This window comes from Tribolium castaneum, chromosome 5 (genome assembly GCF_031307605.1).
Source record: "Tribolium castaneum strain GA2 chromosome 5, icTriCast1.1, whole genome shotgun sequence".
Lineage (NCBI taxonomy): Eukaryota > Metazoa > Arthropoda > Insecta > Coleoptera > Tenebrionidae > Tribolium > Tribolium castaneum.
Genome location: NC_087398.1, coordinates 3962305 through 3983058, shown reverse-complemented (window position 1 = coordinate 3983058; position 20754 = coordinate 3962305). Strand labels below are relative to the sequence as shown.

The window sequence follows — 20754 nt, the reverse complement described above, 5'->3', positions numbered from 1 at the left end:
GAATTACGTTTTTAATTGCGGATTAAATTAATGTCGCTTGTATGTATTTTTTTTTAGAAAATTTTAATAATTTTACTGATAAATAAAAACATGTAGTAACAGGGTACAAGAAAACGATCACATCCATAATAACTTTACCATATATTGACTTTTCTTAAGTAAGTAAATTTTAGTTCTAAACGAAGTTATTATTGTGGTCTACTTCGAATTTACCGGAGGTATAAACTATAAAACAGCAGTAATACCATACTGCGTTTTTTTACTTTCTTATCTTCTGTGTTTTTTTTTGCATTTTTTTCAAGTGTGTAATACTCTATTTTTCTTCTTCTACCAAAAATCAGAATGTATATTTTCAATTATGTATTTTTTTTCTCCTTTTTTCAGTTTGGTAAAATAATAGTTTTAACAATATTGTAATTCTTGCTTATAATACGTGTAAATTTTTAAATTTTCATAAAGAATTAATATTACCTGAAAATATAATTTGCAAATGTTTATAAAGCATTCTAAATATTTAAACAACTTTAGACTGTTTAGAAAACATTCAGAAATTATTTTATGAAAATGTGTGGCCTGCGGTGTAGAATTTATTTCAGATTGTTCGTACGACTGATATTTTTCTAAAAAAGTACGTTTACGTTTGTAAGCAATGCAGGATTTGTAGTTGAAACAAACGTAGTTACTTCAATTAACAATGAGCGAGTTAGTGTATAATTAATTGATTAGTCTTTAATTAATTAATTGACGTCGAAACGTAACGTTATTTTTAAACAATTCAGGTCACTGTTAACCTAAGACAAAACGAAAATGACAACTAGAAGTCTTTTTTATGAGCGGATTTTTACATAAATTTACATAGTTAAACTATTTTTCTTTTCAAAAATCGCAATGTGTGTTGTGTTAAAAAATAAAAAAAAATGAGGATCCGTTCTTGTATTCATTTTCCATAAGCGGCTAGATTGCAAGGTGGTTGGAAAATCTGTCCCTACCCAATTATGCATTTCATATGTTTCGTTCGAAATGTCGCCATTTTCGGCCGTAAAACAGTCTCAAAGCCACCATTCACCGATTCGAGACACGAATCTCGTTCGAAAACCCGTCGGTAGTTTTTTCCACCGTTCGGAATTCCTTATCAAGTGGGTCAACGTCCTCCCAAAAGGCGCATCATCGTTTAAGATTTGCGAATGTGGGCGTCATTATTAATCGCCGGTGTTTACATACATCACCACCCACACCCATCCGTTTCTAATTTATCCTTTTCGTTCCGTATTCTGTCATAATTTGAGCGTGTTCTTTGTTACAGACCACATCTCGGAGCTGACCCGTCAGTCCGAAAACAAGACCATGCAACTTTTCGCCCAAGTATACAAAAGCATGGCCGGCCTTTGCCACAACCAAATCGAAAAACTCTACTCCGACATTCGCAAATCGGTGCTCAACACCTCCCAGGTCGACCTCCCGAGTATAGACCTCCAAGAGAGTGTCTCACAGTTTTTCCGCGACTTTTTCCCCTTTGTCTACCGACACATCCTCCACCTCAACGGGAGCAAAGACTTTACTCCCGATTACAAAGCCTGTCTGAGGAAAACCACCGAGACTATCGCACCTTTCGGTGACATCCCCGATCGGCTGGGGCGCTCCCTGGCCGAAACACTTAACGCCACGAGGATGCTCCTCCAGGCCTTCGAAATCGGGATCGAGGTGTTGAACAGCACGGACCGCCTCCTGCTGGACGAGACGGGCAAAAGCAACACGGAGTGCCACGAGGCCCTGCTCAAGATGCACTACTGCCCCAAGTGCCTGGGGATGGCCAAGGCGAAGCCGTGCTCGGGGTACTGTCTCAACGTGCTGAGAGGGTGTTTGACGAAGTACGTGGTGGAGTTGGACTCGCCGTGGAACGGCTATGTCGAAGGCATCGAGAGTCTGATTCGGAGCATGAAAACCGGCGAGAGTGCAGATGCTGTGATAAGATCGGTGGATTTGAAAATATCGGAGGCGTTGATGCGGGCGATGCAGAAGGGGAAGGATATTGACTCGAAGGTAGGGAAAAATCGCTCGCTTCTTTAAGCAAAACATTTATATTTTCATTTCATTATTTTGTGTCCCGGCTTCGGAATTAAATATTTATAGTTTTGGAATCGACTGTTGTCTCGTGACACCGTTTCGGGAGAAATTGGCGCTCGTTTCCAACTTTGATTAAAAAAGTTGCGCGGAAAATTGATATCCACACAAATGGTTTTAGATTTATTATTCACTGATATGTGACTTTGTAACAAATATTATTCTGGCTGCTGCTACAGCATGCTCGATAGTTGCGGCGATTTGACTAAAAAAATTGGCTCTTAATTTTTCGGTATTTTACAGTCTTACAGTTTCCGAAAAAAACACAAAAAATTGCCATTTTCGCATTTTTTCAGTTGTTAACCGCCGATTACGGCCAAACTATAAGTGCTAGAAGAAAACGCTTTTATCCATCGTAAAGAGCACATCAAAATCTATCAGATAGGAACGGTTTTAATTGATTTTGAAATTCTTTTAAAATTGCCCATTTTGGCTTAATATTTATGTTAATATTTTTTTAATTATTTTTATTTCTTCAATTACGGCAAAACTATTCGAGAAAATGGAACTGTGTTGGTTCTAGCCTCTGTAAAATGATCTGGGGAATCGATTGGCGACGAGAAAACTGCCAAATTCCCAATAGTTTTTTAGTTATGAATTTTTTTAAATTTTACCTATTTTTGCTTTTATTTGCAATTTTCTCGAAAACTATTAGTCGGAGAACAAAGGTCTTTTTTGAAAAAGATAGATAATTAAAAGGGCTTTCCAACGATAATACACATCATGGGGTTATCTCTAATAGTTCCGGACTTATTACTCCATAAATGGTCCTGGTACTAAAAATCGACCAAAATCGTGACAAAAATTGGAAAAATCAAACATCAAAAAATCGAACATATGAAATTTTTTTGGACTTTTAACAACTCTAGAGGGATGTAAAAGCATATATAAGTCTGAAAAATTATGATAGAACGAGTTTAAAAAAAAATAATTTTTTCACTTTCTTGAATTAACTTGTATTAACTTAGGAAATTTTAACAAAAAAAAATAAAAATTTTAAATTTCGTGAAAAGTTCGTATAATACAGAAAATGAGCCGCTGAATTCAATGGAACAAACGGCATTGCTCTACGACTTTTAGTTTTTGAGTTATGAATTTTTTTGTTGAATAAAATTTTCCACTATGACAAATGGCTACCCTAAATTTAGGCAAAAAATTTTAAATTTTTAATTCTTGTGAAAAATTGATATAATATGTAAAATGAGCCGTAGAATTCAATCGAACAAACCGCAATGCTCAACGACTTTTAGTTTTTTTTTTATGAATTTTTTTAGTGAAAAACTTTGATCGCCTCTGTAGCCGGAACCGTTGCCCGGAGCGACTCCGGGTTTAATCGAAAAAATAGAGAAAGTTAAGCGCTATCAGATGGTTTTTTGTTCGTTGCTCTAAGTCTTACAGTTTCCGAGAAAAACGCAAAAAAAGTTTCCATTTTCACTTTTTTTCAATTTTCAACCGCCAATTACGGCGAAACTATTAGAGTTATCGAGAAACGGAAAAATGGAGGACAACCGGTATAAAAAACTCTACAAAATGGCATAGGACTCAAGGCGATATCTCGCAAATAATTTTTCAGTTTTCAATCGCCGATTACGGCCAAACTAAAAGAGCTAGGAGAAAACTCTTTTTTCCATCGTAAAGAGCACATCAAAATCTATAAGATAGGATAAGTTTTATTCGATTCTGAGACACTTAAAATTGACCATTTTATAGGGGGGGGTGTTAACTTTTTTTTATTTTTTTTTATTTTCCCAATTACGACTAAACTATTTAAAAAAGTGGAACTGTTTTGATCCTTACCTATGTAAAATGATCTGGGGAATCGATTGGCATCGAAAAAATTGCCAAATTCCCAATAGTTTTTTAGTTATGAATTTTTTAAAATTTTACCAATTTTTGCATTTCTCTGCAATTTGCTCAAAAACTATTAGTCGGAAAACAATAATTTTTTTTGAAAAAAATTGATAATTCAAAGAGCTTTCCAACGATAATAAACTTCATGGGGTTATCTCTGATAGTTCCGGAGCTATTGCTCAACAAATGTTCCGGGTACCCAAAATCGACAAAAATTGCGACGAAAATTGAAAAAATCAATCATCAAAAAATCGAACATATGGACTTTTTTTGGACTTTTAACAACTCTAGAGGGATGTAAAGGCATATATAAGTCCGAAAAACTATGATAGAACGAGTTTAAAAATAAATAATTTTTTCACTTTCTTGAAGATAAGTGTTATTATTACTCAGGAAGTTTTAACAAAAATAATCAAAATTTTAAATTTCGTGAAAAGTTGTTATAAGACAGAAAATGAGCCGCTGAATTCAATGGAACAAACCGCATTGCTTTACGACTTTTAGTTTTTGAGTTATGAATTTTTTAAATAAATAACTTGGCGCATCCACCATTTTTCTTCATCTAGAAATAAGCTTTTAAATAAGTTCTCAAGTAAACTAGTGTTGTAAAAATTTTAAATCTTGTGGAAAGTTGGTATAATACAGAAAATGAGCCGCTGAATTCAATGGAACAAACCGCATAGCTCTACGACTTTTAGTTTTTGAGTTATGAATTTTTTTGTTGAATAAAATTTTTCACTATGAAAAGTGCCTATCCTAATTTTAAGTACAAAATTTTAAATTTTTAATTCTTGTGAATAATTGATATAATATGTAAAATGAGCTGTAGAATTCAATGGAACAAACCGCGTAAAATTGCTGAAATGGCTTTGTCGTGTTATCATTTTAGTTTAGCCTTTCCGAATTTTTTCGGCGTGGGCGTCGTCGGTGCACGAAGGCAGGTTTTATTGTTTTCCATAATGGAATTAGATCACATCTTTGAGATTATGGCGACCTGTCCGGATTAGGGAGTCGTAAAGGATGTAATCCCACAATAAGAATACGAGTCAAAGCCACGGGTTAATTGGGGACTATTCCCAGATAAAACAGTCTCGAAACTTAAAATTAACTCGGAAGCAAAGTCATACAAAAGGCTCGCTCGGAACTTTCTTCGAGGATAATGCGAGGATTAATATGCGGAACTAGTTTTGTATCGTGAAACTTTTGAGCGCATTAAACCTGTAAATATGCCTTTCCAGATTTTATTAAACGGCCTTCTTGGAACGCCGGGACATATTTATGCTCAAGCAACAATAAGAATACGTTTACCTGGGCTTTTGGTTAAAATGTTAAATAGCTGGCGCCTCGTCGGCCAAACACGCCATAAAACACGACCTGTTGGGCCTTTTCGCCTACCAGCGGCATTTCACAAATCATTTTATCTGATTCGGACCTAGGTAGAAAAAACTCTCACAACACTCCGATATTTAATTATAAGTCCGGCCCCTTTCGGGGGAAATCTCCCGGATAATCGATTCACATTCCTGACTGATTAACTTATCGATTAATCGACGATTCGATTTAATTAACTGTGGACGACTCCACAAATTACCAAGCGACTTCCGCGGAAGCGGTCATAATTAGTCGAGTGAAAAATCAACACTTGAGCGGAGCGCCAACGATATTTCCACGATTGATCTCCCACTGAAAAAAATGATTTTGACGAACATAAATTACGGCTCGTCTTTTATTTATTTTCAAATAAAAACCTCTCAAACGGAAGATTTATAACGTGCATGGCCGTTTCCAATATATCATCGCGTTTCTTTTACATTAAAATATACAGAGTGGGAGATTTACAGCGACAGACTTGGGCACAAAGACGGCCTTTGTTTGCAGAGACACTCCGTATATGAGAGATTGATGTTATTGCACTGTTTCTTGCCGCATTTTTTCACATTCATCATGACAGAAGGGACGAAAGATGCTGAGGTCGAGAGCCGATTATTTTTTCCGAACACCACCCCTTTCTTACACTTTATTTAATTCACAATAATTACCCTAATAAAAAATTACTTTATCAAGGGTTGGGCTATTTTAATCAGTTTTCGAATTAATAGAGTTGTAAAAATAGGACAAATTCATAAAAATCCACCCTGACGTTTATGCCAGAACAGCTCATAAATACTATGAATAGGACACTATCACACGACTTCATACCATAAAAATTTTGTTTATTGGGCCAATAAAATTAACAGCTACATATGTAGTGAATTAAGAAAAGACATTACACGAGGTTGGCTGTATATGAGGAGTTTTAAGAGAATTAAAAAATTTAATGGCCTTATTATTGGTCTATTTGGCGTAAAAATGGCCGATTTGGTTCGGACTTGTCGAAAGCCAGCTCGGAACAAGCGCATACTTGCATAGGGTTGGAACCGGCGCGTACAAAAGGAGTGGTATCTGAAGAATGTCACTGTTGTTCAAGCGCCCGGTTCGAGGAGAGCCTCTCGCACATGGTCCGAAAAGTGGGCAAAAAGCGCGAGGAATTCCTCCCGATCCGATTAATTATTCAGTTGGGTGGAATGCGGCGAGTTATGATGGCGCTGGCCGAAAAACACCTTTGGTCTTTTCCACCCGGAGAGATATCAGTGAGGAATCGGCGGGCGGGTGTTGGGCCCCCTTTTGTGGTCGCTGAAAACGGATCGTGGTACGGCCTCGGAGACTATTAGCGGTGTAGTAAAGATACCTCCTGTAGTATGTGAGAAGATGGGTTTCGGGCCGAGATGAATGAACCGGAGGACTCCGGACGAAGAATGACGGGGCCCTCCAACCATGCATTATCGTCTCGTTGGAATGTGTTCGCTTTGAATTATACACAATTACTTTCCAGTTATCACCTGCTTCTTAATGTACAGGTGGTCCGGGCTTTCTGTGCGAACGAGGCGCCCCCTCGCAAGAGATTTAATAAGCAGCCCGAGGCGATTATTTGGATGAATTATCGACGAATGTCTTATTTGGGGATCAGAGGTTAATCAGAATTTGTTTTTTCGAGTGAAAGTTGCGATGACTCGACTGGAAAAAATCAACACTGAGGGATTGCTTTGAAGAACGAAGCCGCTGACAATGACTGGTCCCTGGAGGATCACTTCCGATCCTCCAAGAATTCTTTACCTACTTGATTGTGCTATTCATCCGTGAGGAATTTTAAGACTCTAGAAGAGACAGCCGATGAATGAAAATTTTGGTAACGTGAGTCACTTTTTGAAGAATTGGTGGCACAATGCCAAATATTTGGAATTCGTCCTCTTGTCCAATTAATAATTACCCCCACGTCTCGTCATGAGGATTAAACTATCGTTCGATGCGATAAAGCGTTTCAGCGGTGAATAATGCCCTCTCATCTGAGCAAACAGCGGAATATTTCCTTGTCATTTGCGACATTTCATTTTCTTTGTTACGTGTTCATTGGGTGGAATTTTTGATACGGTGTCATTTTTTCTGGGCTTAGCCCTAGATTTCCACCGGCTAATTTCGTCCAACAACCGGACAGGTATTTACATGTCGTCGCCTAAAAAGGACAAAGCCGAGATGAAAGCATTCTGTTCATTTTCCCGCGGTTGTTCGTCGCCGGGGAAAAAATCGCATCGAAATGTGCCCTTGAATGTGGTCAAATAAGCAATTTACGAGTTGGAAAAAGGACAAACACACCATTTAGTCACTCTTTATTAAAGCAAGTCGATAAATTCGAGCCGGTGGGCGATGACTAAGCGCAAGCGACCAGAAGACAGACCCACCAGACGGTGCTTGTCTCGAAGAGGAAATTTTCACAAAGATTAGAATCTGATTCATCGAGTTGCACGAACCGACGAAAAAATAAAAGTTTATGCCGAATCTGCGACCGGTGAAATATGCACAATAACTTATTAAAAGCTCGCTCCATTACTCACAAGCAACATTAAACTATAATTACGTTACACGAACCTCGGTCGAGATTTTCCCGGCGAAATATTGCCCAGTAATTCCATATAAGTAGTTGAATATTTTACAGGGGCAATTACTAGGTTTCTTTTAATGGCGAGTACGCCATTGCGAGGCGACGTGCGCCAGCACCCAGTGGCGTACACACGGAATTTGCACAGAAACAACAATCTGTGCGACAATTTATATTTTATATCGCCTGATATTTACTTCATTGCTCCTATTCTAAGCACTAGCAAATGGTAATTTCAATAAAAGATGGTGGCAGTTTCGGTTTTTGACTTTTTGCAAACTTTAGAAAAAATTTAGAAAGAAAAAGACCGCTGTTCTACTAATTTTTAGCAAGAAAAAAGACTGGAAAATGTGACCACATAAAGCTTGTTCTAAACAAATTAAAAAAAAATTATTGCTAGTCTTAAAAATACATTTTTGTATCTAGTTTTTCGTAAAATACATTTTTGTAGAGAGAAACTATTTTTTGCCTATAACATTAGGTATAATTATGTACTTACCTGCAGCCTTTTTCTATCAATAAATAATAAATCATTCAAATATTTCCAACAATTTGAATCTAATAATCATGAAAAATTTGTGAGCTAAAAATTCTCAAATAAACTTGAAATTTTCGTAATGTGGCCTAATTTACTCACAAGTTACAACTTTACTATATTTCTGTTCTAGCTATAGTACCTAATAAAAGGTTTTTTATTTCAAAAAATCACTAAATCTTAGGGTTTTTACACAAGTTTCTATAAAATCATAAGATCTAGTGGAATTTCACCACAACACAACAATGGTAATATTTAAAAATTTACCATTAGCCTCAACAAGAGTATGGAAATCTATGGTGATATAAAGTAATATTTGAGCGTATCATCTTCTTTTATAGCCTAATTTTTCAAGCATTTACAAAGAAAATCAGCTTTTAGGTCAGAATTTTTAGTCACTCACAATGTGCAATGTGCTTGCATAAAAAGCGTAAAATAATTATCCTGTCAAGAGAAAAAGTGTAATACAGTCGTCGTAAACCCGACTTTATGTGAATTTTAAGCTCCAACAATGATTGATCGTTCCACGAGAGATATCTTAGATTTTTTCCGTCTAAACTTAATGTTTTGACTCGGACCTGATTTAATGAATGTTTTCCAAATAGCCTTATGTAAGACATAAACATTTATGGTTTTTCTCAACTTGTTATAAAATTTAATGTTTATCGTCGTTCCCTTATCTATTACGCCGTTGAAACCACTTTCCCTATGCCGTTTGTGCGACTTTCTAAACTCCAATCAACCTGACACATTATGCAAATGTTACTAAACACTCGATCCGAAAAAGAAGTCATAATCGCGGCCCCGGGGCCCGTCAATAATTCGTGACAGCGCCCGATTGATTGATTCTAAGCCGTTTAATTAACAGCGCGTCGAAATTAGTCCCGAAAACGGCGCTCGCAAATTGATAATAATATTGATCGTGGATAAATACAGCGAATGGATTTTTACAGACTGATTGGCCCCACTTATCTGTCGACTTCCTCTGGGAACCGAACTAACCGCTGGATTCCGGATTAGTATGCAATCTAATGCACTCTCTAATCGCGCGTCGGATTAATTATTAACGCAAACATCAAAGAGGCAAGATTCAAGTGCGGCCCGTTTACATGGTGTCCATTTGGCCAATTCTTGTCCGATCATAATTTATAAACTAATTAGCGCTTATCGTGATTTGTGGTGGATTTACATTAAACACGCGCGCGCTTTATTATAATCGATGATTTAACGTAATTTACAGTTAAGTTGGTTGTTCGTTAATTTAATTTCGCTGTATCATGAGTGTGTGAAATAAACCCGAGGCCATCGATCGCCGAGAAAAACTTAAACGACTTTTGCAAAAGGAGAAAACAAATGGCTCAAATAAAAGCACCTCTCTCCAAACAAACCGAAATAAAAAAGGATTATTTGTGACAAAAAGGCCCGCAAAACCACCAGTTAACTGTCAAAATAAATGACAAGGGCTGTTTTCAAACAGATATTGTCTACCAAGTTGATTTGCGTTAAAGATTAAATTTTGAACAACAACAACAAATTTTGTAATTAATTAATCGGCAGGTTATCGCCAAAGATTATCGACATTCCTTCCACCAATCGGTCCATAAAGTCACACTGATAACAAAGAATTCTCGAACAAAGAATTTCCATACGCGCCAATAAAACATCTCTTATTTCTCACGTCCAGATGGCGTGAAATCTAACACATTCGTTTGTTTAAATATGACACACAATTTGTCAGATTTTTTTCCATAAAATACACATGTTTTGATACAGTGTGGGTGTGACAGGCTCACGTCATAACTGTTACATTTGCTGCGGGCTAAGCGACGATTCTTAGTTAGCTGTGAAATAATTTGTTTTTATTTTTATTATTATTTTATTTTATTTATTTCTCCAAAATTTTTCAGACAACTGTCAAATTTGGAATTGGAATCAATTAATAATATCTTTATTAAAGACACTCCCTATCTTTCGGTCGTGCTCTAAACAATATCAGCTATTAATTGCCTTCGTCAACAAATTATTTTATAAATAACTACTAGCTACGGATTCGCGAGGGCTATAATTTTTTTAAGAATGTCTGAATGACTAAAGGACTAAGGTTAAAAAGTTGTAATTTCAATTAGATTTTTAAAACTTCGTGTTTATGAGTTTGTTCCACCCGCCTGGAACAGTGGGAGCAGTCCTCCCGATTAATTAAGAGCCCTAATTGGGTGTTTAATAGCGGCTAAAGTGGCCAATCAACTCCAACTACTCCAAGGTGATTGATGTAGTATGTATTTTGCGTAGCCCGGCCTTAAGAGCCCTCAGTGTAGCAATTTGTAGTAACTTTCGTGCCTATTTCTGTACTCGTCGCTTTTATAAATAGTCCGATGTTTATAATTCTGGCAACATTCCGTCCGTTAATGGAAATTTGTTAAAACAACGGATTGCTAGACCAAACTCAATTTTCGACATGCTAAACAAGACCTGGAACTTTGAGCACACAAACAGAGAGATTTACACGAAAACATTCGTGCTAGGGGCTGGCTAATCCTCCCGCCTGCTAATTTCGTGCCATTAAAGGGAAAACTTTGGTCACATTTTCGATGCATGATGTATGAGCGATAACGGCGAAAAGTTGAAGATAACGATCCCGGCTTTTTCAACGCGAAATAAATCACAGTTTGTTCATGAAAATGCTCGGATTTTTTAGGCGCTCTCTTGGGTGCGGTAAATTGCGGGCTATCGACGGATTATTTAAAAAATAACCACAGTTTCATGAGTTGAAAAATCGTCCCCGGCCTGGAATCTCTTTTAATTCCTCTTCGTGTCGTGTTACTTCGGCAAATATTTGCACAAGTCTTTCGCAAATTAGTTTGGGCGCTCGAGTCGGTTCTTTTGTGTCTCGAGCTGCATTTGGGGTGTGGGTGTTTAGGAGGCAACATATTAATAGTAACTCCCATACAATACAAGCAACGACGAGATGTCAACGGCCAGGTAAACATCCGAGACGTGTGTTAGCAGATCCGTTCAATGACAAATCGACCAAACGGTTTGGCCATTGTCGGAGCTCTCGGCGGAGGTCACAATGCGCTGGAGAAAAATCTCGGGATGTTTTTCCAAACCGTGAGAGCTGATTGAGAGGATCAAGACGAGTAGCCTTCGGGCAAATCGACTTAAAAGCAACAAATAATCCACTTTTGAATTAATATATCGGACGCAACAACTCAATAACACCATCACTTGAGTAAATAAACACGCCATGTATAAATACCCCGATCAATAAATAAATAACGTTTTAATCGTTCATAATAACCAGCTGACAGTGGATCGCGATCGCGGAAAACCAAATTTATTCTCCGTTGATTTAATTAGTTTTTTCGGCGAGTTCATCGGTCTCCTAATTAACAATTTCAATTTTTTCGGCTGCTGCTTTAAGGTCAAGGTTGATGTGGCGCGCAAATGTGAAATATTAATTAGAACGAGGCGCGATAATTGATTTTTTCGGACGTTATCTTTTGATTAAATGAGGATCGGTGTCGTTGTTGCGGTTTGTGGCGACTTGGCTGCCGTAATTGCCTTTGAAACCGACTGCGACTTCATTCAAACATCGGTGAGCCACTGTCTAACCGCACAATGGCGGGCCGAGGCGAGGGGGCGCTGGAATTAGATGGAATGGCAAAATACAAAAGCCGGCTTTTCATTCTTGTAATGCATCTTTGCTTGAGAAGTAAATTTTTAAGGGAACATTGCGAATATTCAGCACGCTGGAGCGAAAACAACCACAAATTCAGAATATTCAAAAAAATTTATTTTAACAACGGAAAAAACTTTCAATTAGTGGATTTTTTTATGTTTAAACCATTATTTCGTAAATGCCTACTCTCGGTTAAGACGAAAATCGTACCTATCACTTATTATTTTTGCTAAAAATTGCAAAAATTTATCTAAATTAATAATAATTGGCTGGTTTCTTTTTATTTGTGCCAAAGTTTGTCAAAAAAGCACTAAATTTGTTTGAAAACTTTTTAAATTTTAACTAATTCAAGCTTTTAAGCACTGTCATGAACTGGAATGTCACTGTTTTTTGTGATAATTTACTACAACAAATCGAAAAAATACCAAATGAAATTAATAATTAAATTGTCTTAGCGTTTTGGGCACGTTTTTAGTCCAAAATTACAATTATTTACAGTTTTTTTTTTAAAGCAAGCTGGGAAACAGCTTAAAATTTGACAAAAAAAATAAGTTGGCTCTTTATCCTAAGAACAAAATAGAAATAGAAATTTGATATACATCGGAAACGATAGAAGTTACGTATTCTTACGTATGTATCAAAGTTCAATAAATTTTGATGAATATATTATAATATAATATATAATATATAATATATAATATATAATATATAATATATAATATATAATATATAATATATAATATAATATAATAATGTTCAATATCTGTTCTGGTCGTGGTTTGATGTGGTTTTCTGTTTCTAGCATGAACGTAGGTTGCGTGATAAGTTCATATGGTTTGCTGTCAAATGTTTAAATGTTGTCTTATTTTTGCATTTAGGAGTTTTTGATAAAAATCACATTGATAATCATGATAATTTTATGAAAAAAAAATTATTTATTTCAAAAATTTACTCTGCAAGCTCAGTTGAACGTGTGAATTTTTGGCCTGACACTGACAGCTGTCATCTGTCATTGTTTTGTAATGTTAACCAAGACATACGTTTTTTGTGACAATTGCCACACATAGGCGATCTGACCAGAACAATTATTGAACACTTGTTATAATATAATATTATATAATATATAAAATAAATTAAAAAACTTAGGCAAGGGATTAGAATAAGAATGACAAGACAGAAAGCCAGAACAAACAACATAAATTTTATAAAACCTTCAGTAAAAAATTGAAAAAATATGAAACTTCACACTACTGGGGGTTGATAATGGTTTTCCTCCACCCAAAACATTGCTGTTTGGGCATTTTTGCGCACTTCCACTGCCTGGAAGCGTAATTGCGCTATCAATAAGCGAGTTGTTTAAACTACGGTAAATCGCGATTCAAATCGAATTAGTGATTTTTGCGGCCTGAAGGCGGCACGGGAGGGCCGAAACCCGTCTCGATTTATCTCTAATTGGCTTCGACTTCCTCGTTGGCGGCGCCTCTCCCGTTACGTCGTCGACGACGATGGCGTCCCGCAAGGCACCGTCTTCGTACCGTTACTTTTTCCGTTTTTTCGTTCGGGCGAGCCGGCGGTCTACCGCACGCATCCCCGACGACTCTCCACTCCAGGTATAATAATACAAACGCATTCCGTTCTCACAAGACGCGTGAAACGATGAATTGCCGTTCGTAAGGTGTTGCCCTAATCGCTCTATCAACCGAAGGCGGCTGGTAATTGCTTTTATAAATCCGACGCGAGATTTATAACCGAGTAATGAAAATGCTAGCCCCACTCTAATTATCGCCATATACAGGGTGTGGAAGCGAAAAAATGCGAATTTGCATCGAGGAGCCCGAGTGCGTTGCGGATGGATTTAATGAACAATTCGCCCCGGGACTCGAACTTTACATTTTTTCCGCGGCTTTGTTCCTTATTGATTGATACAAGCGTCTCATTATTGCAACTGGTGATTCGGATTTAATCGCGCATTTGAATCGCATACCTCGCGGAGTTTTTTCGCCCGAAATCTGCTTTTAGATCCGACAACATTGCAACATATGCGACTTTGATCTAATATTACACCGCTTTAATGGTCGACTTCTCCACCAGTTACGCCGCTAAATAGACCAGAACGATCGGAATTTATCCACGAGTTGGTTTTTTCTTCTTTTTCGCCGGCATTTTTTTCGCGCTTATTTCGGCATTCATTCCGAGTGCGACCGGTCTTGGATTTCGTGTTGCATTGCCTGCACCAGTTCTTGCCAATTTTACATTTTCGTCCAGAGGTCAATATACAGAGTGCTGCCCAAAACTGTTCAATTATACGGATCGCATAACACCGATTAAATTACAATATCTGGACCTGGCTTTCGAGAAATGCATTATGGATGAGGCGCTTTCGGTTGTATGCACTTTTAACAAAGTGGCGACCGGAAATTGATTTAAATTATACTGCAGAGAGCGCTAAGTTAGGGGTAAATATTGTTCATTATTTTTTTCCAATTTCATTTTCAAGCGTATTAAAACTGCACGTTCCGCATTGTTTAAATTTATTCTCTTACATATTTTTACAAACTATATTAACTCCGGCATGTAATTTATTCAGTAGCGTAGAAATTACAACTTTCGAATGCCCGAGGTTAGGCAACCAAATAAACAACAAAGCGCAACTATCCATTACAATACGACCGGATTTGTTCGCAATAAAACGTCAATTCCGTAAAATTATTTATTTTAGAGTTCATACACTGAACAAATATTTACACGCTTTTATTCAAGTGTTTTGAACTTTTTTAATGTACAGTCTGAGGTGATTTAACCAGATTACGGATATCTAAAGATTAGGAAACGACGTACAAATAATTCGTTCCTGTCCTCAAAAAAATTAAATTATTTAAAAAATTAAGAAAAATCGACCAGTAACAATTTAGCTAAAAAAATATAGGGCGTTCCATAAAAAAAGTATTGTATTTGTAAAAAAAATAATTTTCTAACATTAACAATGGATTGTTAATGTTAACACTCTGTATGTACTTTACACTCTGTACTTGTTATTATTGATTTTGATTTTTTAAGTTGGCGCCGTATTCCAGTCCTATCAGGTGCGTAGGTAATTGGTTGCATATCTATTTAGTTCTGGAAATGTCAGCATTAATAATGATGTTATGTTTGTTTGTGTCACACGAGCAATCATAAGAACGTAATTTTATGTCACAATTGACCAATAAAATGCCGGCTTTATTGAAACTTTATTAGAGCAGGTTTATCCAAATATGGCTAGAGCCGATGATTAGTAATTGAATAATTAAAGCGCCAATTATATCGTAATCGGCCAAACATCAGCAATTCCCGAATTCGCCCCTAATTGATCCGCGCAATAAATCCATTCCAGTGCGGTGGCGGCCACTCGACGTCCATAAGGCCATAAATTTGTGTCCAGCATCTGTCGGTTATAGGCGATATAAAGACCACTAAATCCCCCTTTCATAAATAAACAAGGCGAAGTGAAGTAACGCCACCGAAATAAATTTCGAGTATGAAACATTCGCCGTCTCCTTCGACTAGTTTATGTATTATTAAGCCTCTAGTTGGCTGTTGAACACGTTTTCGCGTTCAATGAAATTGGACGGAAATTGGGGTAGGAATTGTTACGACGACTTGATCTGGAGCTGGCTCCATCTGGTTTGTTTCAGGTGCAGCGAAACTGCGGCTCGGCGAGCTTCTTCGAGGCGGTGCGGGTGGAGAGCAGCACGCCACTGCCTGCAACTGTCAAGCCGCGCTTCAGCGGCGTCGATGCCAATATGCAGCTTTCCGATTTTGTTAATAATCTTGGCAAGACGAGAGGGTTTTATGCCACTCTGGCGAATACTCTATGCAAGGATGAGAGCTTCGCGGAGACCAAGGATCAGCGCTGCTGGAACGGAGAGAGGATTGCAGAGTGAGTGGAGTTCAACTTGAGTGGGATCGGGGTTTTAGCGGCGACACTCGATTCTAAGAGATGCCCATAATGATTTTTTCCGAAAGAGTTTTATTGAAATTGGGGCTTTTAGGCGGAAAATTGCCTAAATTACTGTCACATATGCGGAAATCGGGTTTGCTTATCGTTGCCTAATATTCCGTAACAATTCTGCACGTCCGACAAGTAGTTGGCGTGTTATCGGACAATGTTTTACGACTTTTTAAATGATTATTAGTTTCCGTATGTTTTGTTTTTTTTTTAATAAAAATGGCAGTTACGTTGTTTAGGCGATTTAGACAAGAAACGCATTTCGATATTTTGCAAAATTTTGTCGGAAGAGCTAAAATACTGTGAAAACTAGGTTGATGTAAAAAAACTATTTAGTACTTAGTACATAAAATGAGCCACTGAATTTACTGGAACAACCCGTTTTGCTCTATGGCTTTTAGTCTTTTAGTTATGAATTTTTTAAAATTTTACTCATTTTTGCTTTCATCTGCAATTTTCTGGAAAACTATTAGTTGGGGAACTATAGTCTTTTTTGAAACAGATAGATAATTAAAAGAGCTTTCCAACGATAATACACTTAATGAGGTAATCTCTAATAGTTCCGGAGTTATTGCTCGATAAATGTTCCGGATACCCGGAATCGACCAAAATCGCGACGAAAATTGAAAAAATCAAACATCAAAAAATCGAACATATGGACTTTTAACAACTCTAGAGGGTTGTAAAGGCATATATAAGCCCAAAAAACTGTGATAGAACGAGTTTAAAAAAATAATTTTTTCACTTTCTTGAAGGTAAGTGTATTTTACTCAGGAAATTGTAGCAAAAAAAAATCAAATTTTTAAATCTCATGAAAAGTTCGTATAATACAGAAAATGAGCCGCTGAATTCAGTGGAACAAACCGCATTACTCTACGACTTTTAGTTTTTGAGTTATGAATTTTTTTGTTGGATAAAATTTTCCACTATGACAAATGGCTACCATAAATTTAGGCAAAAAATTTTAAATTTTTAATTCTTGTGAAAAATTGATATAATATGTAAAATGAGCCGTAGAATTCAATTGAACAAACCGCAATGCTCTACGACTTTTAGTTATTTTTTTATAAATTTTTTTAGTGAAAACTTTGATCGCCTCTGTAGCCGGAACCGTTGCCCGGAGCGGCTCCGGGTTTAATCGAAAAAATAGAGAAAATTAAGCGCTATCAGATGGTTTTTTGTTCGTTGCTCTAAGTCTTACAGTTTCCGAGAAAAACGCAAAAAAAGGTTTCCATTTTCACTTTTTTTCAATTTTCAACCGCCAATTACGGCGAAACTATTAGAGTTATCGAGAAACGGAAAAATCGAGGGCAACCGGAATAAAAAACTCTACAAAATGGCATAGGACTCAAGGCGATATCTCGCAAAAAAATTTTCAATTTTTAATCGCCGATTACGGCCAAACTAAAAGAGCTAGGAGAAAACTCTTTTTTCCATCGTAAAGAGCACACCAAAATCTATAAGATAGGATAAGTTTTATTTGATTTTGACACACTTTTAAAATTGACCATTTTGTAGGGGGGGGTGTTAACTTTTTTTTAATTTTTTTTATTTTTCCAATTACGACTAAACTATTTGAAAAAGTGGAATTGTTTTGATCCTCACCTATGCAAAATGATCCGGGGAATCGATTGGCATCGAAAAAATTGCCAAATTCCCAATAGTTTTTTAGTTATGAATTTTTTAAAATTTTACCAATTTTTGCATTTATCTGCAATTTGCTCAAAAACTATTAGTCGGAGAACAATAATTTTTTTTGAAAAAAATTGATAATTCAAAGAGCTTTCCAACGATAATAAACTTCATGGGGTTATCTCTGATAGTTCCGGAGCTATTGCTCAACAAATGTTCCGGGTACCCAAAATCGACAAAAATTGCGACGAAAATTGAAAAAATCAAACATCAAATAATCAAACATATGGACTTTTTTTGGACTTTTAACAACTCTAGAGAGTTGTAAAGGCATATATAAATACGAAAAAGTATGATAAAACAAATTAAAAAAAAAATTTTTTTTTTCATTATCTTGCAGGCATGTGTATTACTCAGGAAATTTTAGCAAAAAAAATATTTTTTTTAAATCTCATGAATAGTTGGTATAATACAGAAATTGAGCCGCTGAATTCAATGGAACAAACCGCATTGCTCTACGACTTTTAGTTTTTGAGTTATGAATTTTATAAATAAATAATTTGGCGCATCCACCATTTTTCTTCATCTAGGAATAAGCTTTTAAATAAGTTCTCAAGTAAACTAGTGTTGTAAAAATGGCTACATAGTACGTAAAATGATCCGAAAAATTTGCTGGAACCAATCGTTTTGCTCTACGATTTTTAGTTTTCGTGTTGGGAAGTTTTTTAATGTAAAAATAAATGTGCCAGGTATCCGGAATCGAACGGGATTATTTTACATAAAATGATTTCAAAAATCTGGATTAGGTAGTTAATATTGGTTTTGTATTTTGTAATAATGTTTAATCACAGAACCATCAAGCCAAATAAAATAGGTACACCTATCGTAGGGTCAAAACCCAGTTTTCCTTAATTTATTTTTCCAAGAAACTCTTTTGTTTTTTCTTTCAAACTGTGCTCGCAGCTGCTATTGCCCCGCTTGCGCCAATATTCAAATAAACAAGTTTTCCGCTATATCGGATGCACTATGAATTCAATACGGCGCGCTTTCATTGAATTTCAAAAGAACAACTCGATTGTTCGATCGCAAACTCCACTTCCGTCCTTTATCGTGCTCCGAACTCGATTTATCAAAGAAATCTCGTTACGAAAATATTTTCATTCCTTTCAGATACACTAAAATGGTGGTGGACGTCACCCTCAACACGCAGCGGTACAACCCCGAAGTAAAACCACCGAGCTTCCACGAATCGGACCGAAGGGTGGCCGATCTGGTTGATAAATTGCGACAAGTGCACCATGTATGTGCATCAAATTTTTGGGGGAATTTCGCTTAGAGTGTGTTTCAGATGGCGATGAAGTCGATTGGCACACCCGGCCCAGAGGTGGACTACATGCAGAGGGACGGGGTCGAGGGGTCCGGCTCTGGAAATGGGCCCGATTTCGAAGACAACGACGATGATTCCTACAGTCGGGGCTCGGGCTCGGGCCATGGGCCCATCGAAGGCAAGCCGCCCATCATGGGTTTGTTTGGTTTACTGATTGGTGCGTTGCAGGAGCGGACGATGGGGCGAGCCCCAGGGGCAAGAACGAGGAGTTCCCGTCGACGACGCCGCGGACGGCGGGCAGCCCGCTCGTCCAGGCCTCGATGCTCATATCGGCCTTCGCCCTCATAGTCTCTCGACTAATCTAAAGACTTTTAGACTAAGAATTAGACTTCGAAGTGAGAATCTCGTTGGAGGAGTTGTGTTAGATTTTTCTATTGTTGAAGGTGACCGCGGAATTGGCTGTTTATAAATTAAAATATTTATTGTATATGTAATAGTTAGCGCGAACTACTAAGTGTAAGAAAGTGTTAGCCCCGATTTCTCCCCATCGCTGTAAATAGATGGTTAGGATACATGATGAGACTGTATGTAGCTGTTTAGGGTTTTTCGTTCGTTCAGGTTGCCGCGCCGCCTCTGAGGCGACTGTTTCATAGCTTGCTCAGTTGGATTTTATCGCTAGACTGATAAATCTAGTCTGAATGCCATATAATTGTTAGTTTCGGTTCGTCACGTTGGCAACTGTGGAACATTTGGTCCTCCGGACGAAAATTGATTGACAGTCAATTGTTTCATTTTGACGTATTTTAAAAATACAAATGTCTTTCCAATCGAGTAGAAACAAAGTAAAGTGAGGAAGCTTTATTTTGTAGGTTTCTCGCGTTTAAATGAGAGAGAGTGCTTGCGTGTAGATACTGTAGTTTTAGAGAAAATATTTGTATTCTTTAAATTATTTTGAGAATTGTCTGTGATTGAACTATTTTATTATTTAAGCAAAAACCCAAATTATTTACAAGAAATTAGTACGTGCCACGGTACGTCGCCACTAACCGTATCCCAGTACAGTCAGTGACAACGTATCAAGTGGCGCCGAATCTGTTTTTATAAAACAGAGTGATTGGCTCTTACTCTTTGTACAGTGACAAGTTGAATTATGGCGAAGTATATTATAGTTATAAAAGAGGAAACTATTCTAGGATTCTTAATATGTTATCGCTGATTAGACCGAGTTTTGATTTCGCTTTTGCCACTTTTCGTATTTTGCATATCATGTAAGCAATAAGAACCCGAGATATTCAATTAAACGCTCACTAACAAAAATTTCGCATCGAAATTCAATTAACTACTAGTCTTAGAATTATGTTTACGCAATTTTATTTATAATTATTTGTATTATACGCCTCTATTTTGGTAGAAATAAATCCATAGCTGCCTTTTTTAATCCCCCTTTTTATTGTATTTACATTGGAGCTGCTCCAATCATAAAATCATCGATTACGCAGCCAAAAAACGCCTCCATTTAACACATGTTTTGCCGGCCTTATACAATCCCAAGAATTATTAACTTCCCGGAGGCAAGTTTGAATAGTTACTTTGCTTTTAAATTTTACGACTCGGACGCCTGACTGAATTAAATAAAAATAAGGATGTT

At 37.0% G+C, this 20754-nt stretch overlaps 1 protein-coding gene across 1 annotated transcript in view; it reads left to right on the top strand.

Moving 5' to 3' along the window:
* dally (division abnormally delayed) overlaps positions 1 to 20544 on the top strand; it is a 48210-nt gene extending 27666 nt beyond the window's left edge. Inside the window, exons 3-7 of the mRNA XM_008195782.3 lie at positions 1304 to 2040; positions 15834 to 16078; positions 18950 to 19079; positions 19128 to 19284; positions 19335 to 20544. Of these exons, the coding sequence (XP_008194004.2) occupies positions 1304 to 2040; positions 15834 to 16078; positions 18950 to 19079; positions 19128 to 19284; positions 19335 to 19471 (1406 nt within the window). The 3' untranslated portion in view covers positions 19472 to 20544. The remainder of the gene's footprint in view (positions 1 to 1303; positions 2041 to 15833; positions 16079 to 18949; positions 19080 to 19127; positions 19285 to 19334) is intronic.
* The last annotated feature ends 210 nt before the right edge of the window (positions 20545 to 20754 follow it).